Here is a 13385-nt window from a genome sequence, read left to right on the forward strand (position 1 = left end):
GGAATGGGTGCACAGGTCACATCTCACAGTCAGGGTATCTCTGCACTGGATTTGAATAGGGCTATTCCAGTGAATCCAAATTGTCACACACGTGATTCATAGGAGCTGTAACCATTATTTCCAGATATACAAAGGTTCTCCTGCTACTGAAATGTTGTTTATTTTCCCAACATTACATTTTTAAGAGGAGCACATACAAGGTATGTTGTCTTCATGTCATAGAAAGATTAATTGAATATTTTCTTTAAAAAACAGAAATGCTGTTCAGTTTTTCAACATCACAACTCAAACTCTGAATCTAGCTTCAGTATTTACATATAATCCATAAACCATAAGATTTTCTCTTTAGTTTTAAAAGACTACCTCTAAAATTGTTTGTAACGCTTACCTATCATGTTATCCAATGAAAGATCTGGAAGTTTATTTTGGAATGCTCCTACAGGAATTCCACAGAAAGCAACTGGTGAATACAAAGGTGATGCACTTGAATTGCTTTAAAGGAAGAAAAAAAGTTGTGAACGCAAAATGGCATGGCTGTTTGCTTGATGCACTTGGTTCTGTTTTTTCCCTGAACTGTTCTTTCAAATGTCACTTAAATGCCCTGCTACTTATTATCTGCAACATTATTTTGGTGATTTTCCATATACAATCTCACCAATATATGGCAATTATCCAGAGATAATTGCTTTGAGTTAGCATGTCTCATCTTCCATATACACATTTTCTAACCAATCCTCTTTGCTTTGTATTTGTGACTAGTTACCCCAATGTAGTTCTTGTTCTGAACTGACATCCAAAATTTTATACATGCATTTTTCCTGTACTATTCCTATTTTAACACTAAGTTAATCAGTGCAGTAGCCACAGACCTCAGATCTAGAAAAAGTATTAATACACAGTTTAGAACATTGTAGCAACATAATTTTAGAACGTGGTTACATCAGAATATTCCCTATCCCAACCCCTTTTTAACTGACTCAGTACTCAAATGCCTTATAGCAATGGATCAAATTCAGAAAAGTAGCTGAACAGTGGTGTAAAAACCACCCTCCTTAAGCCATCTAAGGACTTGTCTATGCAAACATTTAGTTTGCAACAAGCTGGAGCATGAAACTACCACTAGCCTGAGTGGATTAATAAACCACACCTAAGGAGGGCTCTTGTTACCAGACTTATGAAAGCCTCTTTTTTGAGTTTAATGAGGAGCCAAGAGGGGAACTATGGGGAGGGGTGCTTATAGGACTGCCCCAAGGCCATGAGGGGGCTCCTGGGAAGAGGACGTTCCCTGACACCTATTAAAAAGTGTTCTAATTTCCAGACTATTTTGGCAGTCCTTTCTTCATCCAATCAAAACACACAGGTCTTTTCTTCAGGAAAACAGTTTTGTCTAAAGAAAGCTAAATGACAGTGTTCAGGGTAGGAAGGAGGGATAAAGCTGAAGGAAAATTTTCCTTGAAAAAAATGTTAATGTTGGTCTCTACAGTATTTTTGGATACCTTCCCATTTGCAAGACAATTTTTTTTTTAAAAAAAAAAGAAAGGGGGGAGGGAGGAGGGAAAAAAATCCCTCAAAACACAAATGAAATCTAAAGCCCTTTAGTTAATTATAACTATTTTAATCCTCCTACTGCACATAAATTTTCAAGAAGCATGACTCAGTGTTACCGTTATATCACATCACATAATGTGATTAAGTGCTTCGTGTAAATACAATTAAACAACAATGTAACGGAAACATAATACAATTACCTGTTACGTAAATTTCTGCCAGAAATGGTAGACTTCAGTTCCCATATCATCACCCTGCCATCACTGACTATGAGAGCAGTAGAGTTCTCATTCACTGGGCAGCACACCATACTGAATGGGCGAACTGTCTTTGTCACCCTGATTGCATCAGACTGACTTCGTAAGTCATAAATCAGCTCCTGAACTGGATCTGGATCTGTAATATCAATGTACCAAGTATAAGCTGCATAACATTCAGACCCAAAAACAGGATACTATTCTTGGAGGGTAATATGGTTAAGTGGGAAGAACAATTTACTTTATTGTTAAGATTTACAGAATGTTCATAGGAAAACAAGTTTTTATGAAAGAAAATTAGAAATTAAACACATTTTCACTTCTAACATATACAACGGGTGGTCTTAAATTCTATCCTTTTACTTTGAAAATGGGTAATTCCATCAAAATTTTTCAAACGTTATAAACATGACTTCTCTATTTCCAAAACTTCTCTTCAAAATAAGTAAAAGAAAGGTGTCCTCTAGATTAGTAAGCAGATAGTGAAATAAGATCTCTAAAATACGCTAACTCAAAAGCCAATTTGCCTTGGGACATCCTCCTCTCTCCCTAATCTAAAATACATTTCTGACATGCTTGTAAAATTGGAACAAGAGAACGTGATGCCAATAGCAGCTCACTAAAAACACACAAACTACAAAAGCCTATCGAAAGACCTTATCAGAAACACCACTTACTCTCCACGGATTTTAAAATTTACAGCATTAAGCATGTATATAGAGTTAGCTTATGCCCTTTATTCCCTGTTTAATTTAATTAAAACATTTAACTGAGTAATATTCTGTTACACAACCAATGATAGAAGTTTAGTAACTTAGAACTGGAATTACGGTATTATATTAGTTGATCCCAATTTACATTAAACTGTAATAAACTCTTCAGAGCAAATTGCTTCCAAAAACTTGTGTATACACATAATAATGCATTTAGAAACATAAGCATCTTTTGCTTTGTCCACAGACACGGTAAAGCAAATTAAATACCATTTATTGGGACTTTCCCTACAGATTTGATTATTAAGATGATTCATAATTTAAAAAGATTATTTATTCAGCAATTAAAGGATTTTCAGGATATTCAGGCTCTTATCTTGCATTAAAAGCCAAGGGAATTTAGAATTAAGTTGGAGAAAACAGTGGAAATTCAATTAATTTGAAAAAAAAAAGACAAGAAAACACATGACCAACCATCACAAAAAAAAAAAAAAAAAAAGGCAAATACAGTTTATTGTAAGACCCAGGTTTTAATGTTTTTCAGAAAAAGTGCTTGTATTTGAAAAAAATAAATTGAAATTTAGGCCAGAGGAGCTGATTTTGACATCATACTCAGTTTTGATCATTTATTGGCACCAAACTCACCTGGATCCTCATTTGATGTACCAGTTATACTAATGTTAGATCTGCGAACTCTTAAAGTTATACAACCATTCTCGTGTAGACAAAACAAACCATCACGCTGAAAGCATGGAATTACCTATATGAACAGATGTCAAAAAGCATTGAATTACACACAAGATCACTTAGTGTGCAACTTATGTTAATATGCATCAGAAGGTGCTCACTCATTTATATTGAAGGAGTTACTAAAGAACATATCACTAAGGAACTATTTAAATCAATTTATCTAGTTATATTACCTGTAAAAAAGCACTGTAATGGAGATTTCAGTCCCCTGTGCAAAAAGTCCAGGACCTCATTTAAGCAAACTCAGTGGCAGTCTTTAGTTTAAAAAAAATATATAAAAAATTCGCACTTCAACAATGAGATTTTCAGCATAGGTTTTCTTTTAAACCGTGTTATAAAATTATTCAGCATAGGAACTTTATTTTTAGAGCTATTTGAATAATTATATTATAAATATTTGTGAATAAAGCCTCAGTTCCTTGTAATTTGGGATTACATATTATTCATGAGTAGCCAGACAACTGCTGGGTATTCACAGAAATGTCTGCAAATCCTAAGAATTCCACGAGTTTAAGCACCAGGAACTATCATCCAAATGGAGTAATTGGAATGCCTTTTAATATAAACTTAGCAATTTAAAATAAGGAGTCATCATGTGAACAATCAGCTCTGTGTAGACCACATTTTGAGAACTTCTCTTTTATAGCATCATCAATATCTTTGGAACTAAACTGGGAAAATCAATTGATGGTTCAAATGACACTGGTACAGGTGAAATCAGTCGGCTTATGAGGAATTCTATGCTTTTCTTTTTAGGGGATTGGAGGGAGGGCATTCTTTCCACATGTACATACACAATTGCACTCACATTTGTTTTAGCTGATATTTTGCTCTACTTTTTCTCTAGTCCCAGGAATTCATGATTCCATAAGAGCAAACAGGCTTCAATAAGACCATAGACTTGATTTAGCTACCTAATCAAGCAAAGCCAGATGCTCAGAAAAGTGCACGTCACCTTGTGTATAAAAAGCTAAACACACAGAAAATGAAATGTCCTTTCTCCACAGGATTGTTTCCACACTGGTAGTTTTTATACCACCACAAAAAGATTGGATTTGCAGTAGACCTCTGTGAGCTTAATTAAACAATGCCTGCTGCATCGGGGCCAGCTTTTTCCCTATCTAGTTTATTTCTTTTCACTGTCTGTTACTCATCAAAAGAAACTGTCAAGTGGGTGAAGAACTTATGTCTGCCACATTGCTTCTAAAGGCCATGCACTTCTCCCACTCTTGCCCAACTAGCCTGCCCACCCTTCATGAGGAAGCACTTAAAAATTCATTTTAAAATGGAACTTGCAAATATTTTCACACTGACATCAGTTTAGAGTGAACATAATTCACAGTTTTCAATCTTTTCATTTTCTCCCTGCCCACACAAATGTAAACTATTTGGAAAATGCAACTATTATGTTGAATGATTAGATCCTGCTGTATGAATATCTCAACAGCATGTCAATATTCCAAATGGAATCTTGATCAGACAAACTAAATGACTAAGGATTCACAAAAAATAGGAAAGATTAATGTGGATATAGCTTATGAAAAAGCCAGTTTACCTTGCCTAAAGCTACTGACCTAGGCCCTGCTCCAAGTTACACTGGTGTAAGCGAGAACAAAACTTAACCATTGCAATTGAGATACCATAACTTCATGATTTTTCACAATTATGTTTTAGAAATAACAAATAAAATCAGTTTCCATACTTATCTCCAGAAACCAAGCTACATCATATTTAAAAAAAAATTGAGCAGGGCATGCAGGAGAATGAAACAGATGCAGAGATGGATTTTAAATTGGCAGCCTGCAACTTTATTAATTTTAACGGGGAGAGGTACCTCAGTCTGTGAAGATATGGTCTCCCCTCCTTCCTAAAGCTACATCCATCTCCCAGCTTGCTTATTCATGTTTACATTTGGGAGTTGATTTCTTTGAGCTTCCCATCTGCACTGGGCACAGGTTGTGATGAAGTTACCAACTTCACTTATTAAACTTACAGCTTTTAAATACCTTTCCTTATTAGCCTCTAATCAGGTCCCCAGGATGCTATGGGAAAGTAAACTCCCCTAGGCACTACATGAATCTTCCCCTGAGGGAAAAATTCTTTCTGGATTCCAAAACTAGTGATCTGGTCAGATGCACAGAATCTTGGAAATGCAGTTCAAATTATACCTCCATTTTTCCAATAGGGATAGCACAACAGTAATCACGCCAGAATGGCTTATGCATGCATGCCAGTGAAGCTTTATATACAGCAAGGAGATGGGAGGGATGGGAGAGCTAATCATCTCTCTCTCTGTCTTCCAAGGGCCAATGGGTGGCAGAGGCACCTCTTCTCTACCCCTGCCCAGGACAAATCTTCACTTGCAACGGGGTTGGGGTGGAAGAGAAAGGCTGTGGAGCACTCAAGCCTATTCCACCCAGTCTATTCCCTGCCAGGCTGATCAACTACTGTTCTTGATGAGATGAAGGGGGCAATTTTGTGATCATATCACAGTTTGAACAAACCATTCTAAGTGTCATGGGACCCTAGCTCTAAATTCAAGATTCCTTTATAGGTTATAACTGAGAAATCAGAATTGTCACGTTAAAACATTTTCTTTCAATAGATGTAAAAGCAGCTTTTCCTCATAGCACATGGTAAAATAATTTACGTGATACAGTGTTATGCAGTACAGAATATATGGTTGCTCAGTAGTATTTCTCACATATTAGTGCACAATAAGAACCTTTGCTCTTCACACTAAATTAAAGTTTTCCTTGGGTTTTACAGACTTAAAACCCCAGCCTAAACATCTCTTTGACAGCCACATAGGAAACATAACTTTAGAAAGAAAGAATCATATATTTGATATTTATAAAAATCAAATTTATCTAGTTATAGTCCCTAGAATTCAGTAACGGCTGGTATTAATTGCAAAGAATGTTAAATGAAATAAGCGTAGGCAGAAACAAACTAGATTTGTTACCTGTACAAAAGGTATGCCTGTTCTTTCAATAGCTATTACACCTACTGTCTGGTTCACTTCAAGGTCAAGAATCAAAATTTCTCTGGGATAGAGTAACAACATGTAGTTTCTTTTGGAAGGTAGATATGACAACTGAAGACACTCATTCAGTGTTACAGATTCAGCACTGAAATATACCAAATGCACATCTATTAAGCAGTTTTTACATAGTTCATAAAGCAGGAGCAGCTTTAAAGAGGTTTTGATATTAGCATATTTCAAACTCAGAATACAATTAATAGCAGCATGGTAATATTTTGCATGCAGCCACAAAAGCCAATTTCCAAGGACTGCCCACTTCAACAGATAAGACAGTTGTAGTTACCCCATTTGATCCATCACAATTCAAAATACACCTCTGGAAATTAAAGTCAAACTGAAAAGCCTTGAAAAATGAATAAGTTTATGATGCTAGGGAAATAAATGTAATGTAATGGTTTCACATTTCAAGAGAAAGGCTGTCCAACTGTGAATAGCGTTAGCAGTTGAAGCATCTATTGGTATTCATGAGAAATCAGCCTCACTCATGGGGCTCATTGCAATTTGCATATCACTGTGCATAATTTTTTATTTTGTAATTAACTAAAACTAGCCTCACAGCCAGAAAGTATGTTAAAGTTGAAATAAAGAAGTTGAGAATGCACAAACAGTATTTCAGCATGTTGCTGACTACAACACTATTAATAATCAAATGCAATGTATCTAAACAAGAGAGGGGCTGTGAAACAGAGGACATTCTTGAGACTATACATCTAATAATTAGTCTGTAAATCTGTGATAGAGTCATAAAGGGCATCTGTATCTTATGTAAACTCTTCATACTATTGAAAGTTCTGAGCAATTTATCATCTATCTCGCAGCTCACTTCTTTTTGCTCTCCCTTTCTCTCTTGTTTTGCACAACCCATACAACTAACTCCCCCTTCATAACTAAAGGGCAACTAAAACAAATCCAAACCAATCACCGCTGTACCACTTACTTTTTGTTCTCTCATTCCCTTTGACTATTTATATTGTTTTGGGTGTGAAGGTAACTAGCAAACATGAAGTTTAAGAATGCATTCAGAACAACACAGAAACAAATTCCACCTTTGTTAATGTATCGTTACTATACCTGTGTGCGTATATCTATAGACAGATATACACACTCACCCCCCACGTTGCAGCAGCACATTCGATCTCCTTGATATTTTTTTTTTAAATCAAATATTCTATCTGATGTAGCACAAGCAGATCATGATAGAATAATATAAAAAGAATGTCACACACTTTAACTTAAAAGTATAAAGATCACAATTACTTAAACGATTACAAAATGAGATGCCATTAAGTCTTCTGTTCTATTTGCAATTTAAACAGCTTATTAAAATGAAGTCCAAATTTTTAATCTGCACTAAAATTTGGCGTTAAGCGCTGATTGACAATACTGTCTGATTAGTTTGTTCACACAATCACTGGCAGATTGGAAGGTATTTTTAACAAGTAAAAAAGTACAAAAAGAAAAAAAATCACAACATATAAAAATGGAAGTTAGCTGATTTCTAGAATAACTTAAAATGAAGTAATTTTAGCTTTTAAAATACTGAAATTTAACGTACAGGTTTAAATTCTGATTTTATTTATGTTATTTATTTATTTATAAATCATCTATCGTTAATTGCTAGGTGCAGGATAAAAAGAAATTAAGAGTCACTCTTAAACATAAAAATAATGTCTCTCTTTACTGCTGCTATTATTTAGGGTTTTCTGATTTTCCTCTAATACTCGCCCCCCCAATCCCATATTCAATGGGAAACGATATCAGGCCCTTCTCAGCTTTCATTATTAAAGGAAGGCTTTTCCAAAAAAGTGGGGCTTGGTTTGAAAATAGTCAGACTTGGACTTATGCTAATCTCCTTTAATAAGTTGTTTAACTGTCATAGATCGCCCACTTAGCATACTATGCCATCTACCCCTGCCATAATATGCTTGACACAGAGATTCTAAGGCTCTGTCCACACTATGGTGGCCTGTAGAGTACAGACACTACATGCCCCCCAAGACTGAGTAAAAAGAGCAGTGTGGATGGTGAGGCATTGCTCGGGTGAGTAAAGACACACCAGAACCTTAGGGTATGTGCTGTGCACAGCTCCCTACACACCCAAGCAGTGCCTACCGCATCTACACTGCTATTCCTAGCAATGTAGTATCCTGCTGCTGGAGCCTTTCCCAGCCCCAGCGAAAGACTCCAGGAGCAGGGAAAGGCTCCAGATGGGGGAAAGCTTTTCCCTGCCACATGTAACTACAACTGCAGTTTGGATGCAGCCAGTTTTTCACTGTGGCATGTAGCTACATGTACTCTATATGCCCGTGCAGACAATTCTCTGAGTGGAATTGGAGAGGTAATCTCAGATAGTCTTTACAGAATTCAAGAATAATCTTTAAGGTTTTACAGACTGGGACTAGAACCTCAAACCAAATAGGGAAAATGGGTATGATATGCTTGCCACTGTTTTTCCTTACTCAGAAAGCAGATGAGTCAATGTGGCTTTTACTTGGACAGTTGCACCTCACATTAAGTTGGAGGTAACAGCAGCATTGTTCACAGTTAAATCTTTAAAGAGGTACAGTCTCCTGGCAAACTGGAGACAGGAAAAGGTATGAATAATTGGTATTTTCTTAAATGCATTATACTTCAGTTTTAGAATGAGTACAACGCAATCCTAATCAGATTTTACAACCCAAAATTAAGAACTGCATATAACTAGGTACACATCATCTTCCGAAGTTTGAAGAAATACATTTAAAAACTGAGATTGCCTCATTTCAGAAGATACTGACAATTATTAAAAATACTAATACTAAAAATTATTAGATATTTGAAAAATAATCATACATTATATGCACCGTTTGAGCAAGTTCCTTGAAGGAATGCAGATAAAGGCAAGCAGTTGTACTTATTAGGGTTAGCAGATCACTAATAAAGTGCAATCTATTTACTATGTGGTAAATTCTGATAATGATTGAAGTAATTTTTGCTCAAATGCTGAAACAAAGTGCAATTTATTAAGGAAAAGTTACTCTAAAAATGGCATTGCGGTTCAGTATTCATTGTTTGAATGTTTTCTATATCATTTTGCTCATTTGCTCACCTTAGAAATAAAAAGATTTGTTCCTATCTACCAGGCTTACAAACTCAGCTGAGATCTGAAAGTTAAGCTGTGTTCTTTTCTGTTTCTTCAACATCACTATTCATCAGAACGCAGACCTTTACTATGCCATTTTGATGCCACTGAAGACCATAGATTTCTACAGTTGTAAATTAGGACAAAATTGGGCCCTTCAATTGGGATATATTTAACAACTCAGCTGATGATGCAGGAGAAGGAATAAAATCCAACTCCGTCTTTCAGGATTATTGGATCTGTAAGAATAGGGTGGGAGTTAGCAAAACTTATTCGTCCATAATGTAAGCACATGACTCCAAAAGTCATGAGACAGAAAGCAGATTTGTTGAATGGGAAAGTGCTCTTTGTTCGCTAACTTTTTAGAATGTATCTACTGTAAGAATTCCCTCTCTTCCCTTCAACAATCAGAAGTAATTACTAAAAACAGGTTCAATTAAACCTTATCCAGGGAATCAAAATTAAAAGGAAACAGACGCCTGCAGGATTTAATAAAAGTAGATGCCTGACATCAGGTTCTTCACATTTCATAATTACAGGGCCAGATGCCCTTTAGTTTCACTACTACAGTGGAGAAGATTAGAGATGCTAGGACATGGAGAAAAAAATAATTCTGCAATTTCCCTGTCCCTCAAAGATTTTTTATCAAATATTGTATCATAAATTAATCCAAGTAGTATTTACAGGATTTATAATATGACACATATATATATATAGTTCCAGAGAAAAAGTTCTGTCTGGACAGAAGAAACACTTGCAACTTACCTTGGTTTTTCATTAGTGATTAAAATTTTGACTTTATCAAGGGCCTTTTTGGCCCCTGTAGCAGCAACCAGCTTGTTATGAGAAGGACTAGAATGTGGACTGGAGATGTAAACTTTTTTCCCTGAGCTGGCAGGAGCCTTGGAAGGAGAGAAGTCTGAGATGAACACAATGCCCTCACTGGTGAGCACTGTATCAAGAAAAACATTTTTTTATTATAGCAAACTATGATGTGCAATTTTCTTATGATGTTTTATTTTTAATATAGCTTTTGGGTGGAAAAATTATAATAGTTTTAATGATATTGAACTGGCTGGGAAATTCATAATTCTAGCTAACAGGAATCTTCTAGTGAAAGAGCAGCAAATGGTCTATTACAATTCATTAGAGGCCACAAAACTCAGTTTTTCAAAATTAAGTCCGTATATTACAAAATACTGTACAGATTATTGGCAGAAAGTTCTTATTTGTCCTTTTACATTAGTTACGTACGCTGATTTTCAGTCATCAACTATTCCTCATTAAGTTTTACAATGCAAAAGGAAAGCATGGTTACCCACAAGAATAAGTCCCCATTGCCAGTCTCACGCAGAATTGTTCTCTCAGAACCTCTAATTATAACATTTACATGATTGCATAACCCGACTCAGCCTTAACTATGAAGCCATGATGGACATCTCCATAATTTTATATTATGTATGTATACACAGATACACCCAAAAGCGCCTTCCTTCAGTTTGATTTGCATGGAGGGAAGCAAGAAAAATGCAGAAACTATACCCAATCTCATTATGGAGAAAAGAGTAGTGATGGAGCTAAATTCAGAAATGGAAATGGTAATTTCATTTTTTTTTTTTTTTTTTTTTGCTATTTCAACTAAATTGTGCACAGATTTCCTTTGACATCTTGGCTGCTTTTGACACTGCTGATCAGATGCTCCCCTTCTTGAAAACCCGCCTTTCCAAGGCCCCATTCATTCCTGGTTTCCTTCTACTTCTCTAGTCAGTCCCTCAGCAGCTTTTCTAGTGGGCCTTCTTCCCCATCACCCCACCTCACTTTCAGAAGGGATCCCACAAGGCTCTGACGTTAGATCACTCTTGCTCTTCAGCCTTTCTTGAAGTAATTCAATTACTGCTTAAGGCTATTGTTTGCAAATTCAGAAACAATGCTGGATCCTTCATCTCACAACCTGGACACTTGTTCCCTTTCTCATACACAGTTAAGTAGCGTACATATGGAATGACCTCCTAATATGCCAAGTCACCACCCACACAATCAAATCCTCTTCAGATTCACTTCCACAATGCTCGTGAGTTAGTAAGAAATGATACTAGACAAATGTCTATAGTAGTGGTTCCCAAACTTGTTCCGCCACTTGTGCGGGGAAAGCCCCTGGCAGGCAGGCCGGGCAGTTTGTTTACCTGCCACGTCCGCAGGTTCGGCTGATCGCAGCTCCCAGTGGCCACAGTTCGCTGCTCCGGACCAATGGGAGCTGCGAAGTGGCGTGGGCTGTAGCTCACGAAAGCTTATACTCAAATAAATTTGTTAGTCTCTAAGGTGCCACAAGTACTCCTTTTCTTTTTGCGGATACAGACTAACACAGCTGCTACTCTGAACCAGAGATTCTAAACTTCTTCTTCTAAACTACCTGTATTTTCTACTATACCAAGTATACTGTCAGCACGAAACAAACATCATAAAAATAAGAAATTCCTTTTGTATAACAAGCTTACAAGTTAAATGTGAAGGATCAAAGGGATCAAATGAAAAAGAAAGGATGTTTTCTGCATAACTCTTCTTCCAAAGTTTAGTGCCTGTATCTGCATTCCACAGTACAATGTAGTTTGGTGGATGAACTGCAAGTAATAAGTCTCGAGAAGCATCTTGATTCCACAGCCACTGCATGTCTGTCAAAAGAAAGAAGCAACAACTAGCCAAACTTGAAGTTAGTGTTAAAAATATTCATTTTGTTTTAAACCTACTTCGCTTCCAACTACTTGGCCTTATTAGGCTGAAAAAGTGACTTATTAGGAACACCACACTAAATATTTCATGATTTCAAAAAAATTCCTTTTATTACTTCAAGTATTTATTTACAGTATACGTTGATGACATGTTCTCTTAGTCCTGATCAACTGAAGTATACATATTTGAAACTATTTATTTTAGTTTATAACATACCCTAGACATTGGTTTGACAATGAATGAGTTCAAACAACCAAGAAATGTATAAAACAATTTACTAATGCATGCACTGCTATTAGAAAACCTAAAATAGTGGAAGTACCATATATTAAAATAAAACAAAGGACTTCTGTGTTTCAAATTCTCCTTTTGGAATAGAGTCCTGAGTTTAGGAATAACTTTAAATTATCATTCTTATACTATGTATCCAAAAGAATAACTAACTATACTGCTAAAGTGATATGATTAGTCACAAGAGAGGACACCAACCATATTATTCTTTGACATAATGTACCAAATTATTCAAGGTACATGGTCCTGTAACAGTAGGTGAAGTTAGCTAGCAGGGATGGGAGAAGGGGATGGGCCACAGAACAATGGAGTGGGCAAATGTTTATACATGACTGAAAAATGCGAATCTCCCTTCAGTAGAAGCTGCATTGTTTGTTTTCACCCCACTCTCTTTCACCCATTTCCATTCAAATGTTCTTTTCAGATCTAAATAAAATCCTATTGATCAACCACCCTTGAAAAAAAAAAAAAAACCATCCTAATCCAGACAACTAAAAGTAAGGGGGAAAATCTGTACTGCCAAACCAAAATGGAATCCGCAGACTACTCTGAAGTTCTGTAAAATAGTACCTAAATCCCTCAGAACACAAATGCAATGTTTCTACTATCAAAAGTAGGATGAAAATAACAAAAAGTTCTGAGCTCTCAATTTTTCTTTCCATTAATTTTTAACTTGATAGCTCACTTTAACAAATGACACTTTTTTATGTGCCAGATCCAACATAAAAGTTAATACAAAAATGCTGTAAGAATGTGCACAAATCATTCGTGTGAAATATTAAATTACTTTGATGTGTTTCTAAGCTGGCAAGAAGAACTCATTACCCAAATCTTTTCAAAGGATGGTTTTCAATATATAATTTCCCTTTATTCTTTAAATAAATAAATAAATAATTAAAAAAGATGAATGACTTCCAATGACATTGAGAATA

General features: G+C 35.9%; 1 protein-coding gene across 5 annotated transcripts in view; it reads right to left on the minus strand.

Annotated features, from left to right (window-relative positions):
• The window catches only part of WDR11 (WD repeat domain 11), a 72730-nt gene that overhangs the window by 40687 nt on the left and 18658 nt on the right, over positions 1-13385 (minus strand). For all 5 annotated transcript variants that reach the window (XM_073354200.2, XM_073354199.2, XM_073354202.2 and 2 more), the window contains exons 4-9: positions 11931-12104; positions 10201-10387; positions 6234-6399; positions 3164-3278; positions 1749-1944; positions 389-492 (exon numbers count right to left, since the gene is read on the minus strand). In XM_073354200.2, the coding sequence (XP_073210301.1) occupies positions 389-492; positions 1749-1944; positions 3164-3278; positions 6234-6399; positions 10201-10387; positions 11931-12104 (942 nt within the window). The remainder of the gene's footprint in view (positions 1-388; positions 493-1748; positions 1945-3163; positions 3279-6233; positions 6400-10200; positions 10388-11930; positions 12105-13385) is intronic.

This window comes from Lepidochelys kempii, chromosome 7 (assembly GCF_965140285.1).
Source record: "Lepidochelys kempii isolate rLepKem1 chromosome 7, rLepKem1.hap1, whole genome shotgun sequence".
Classification (NCBI taxonomy): Eukaryota; Metazoa; Chordata; order Testudines; family Cheloniidae; genus Lepidochelys; species Lepidochelys kempii.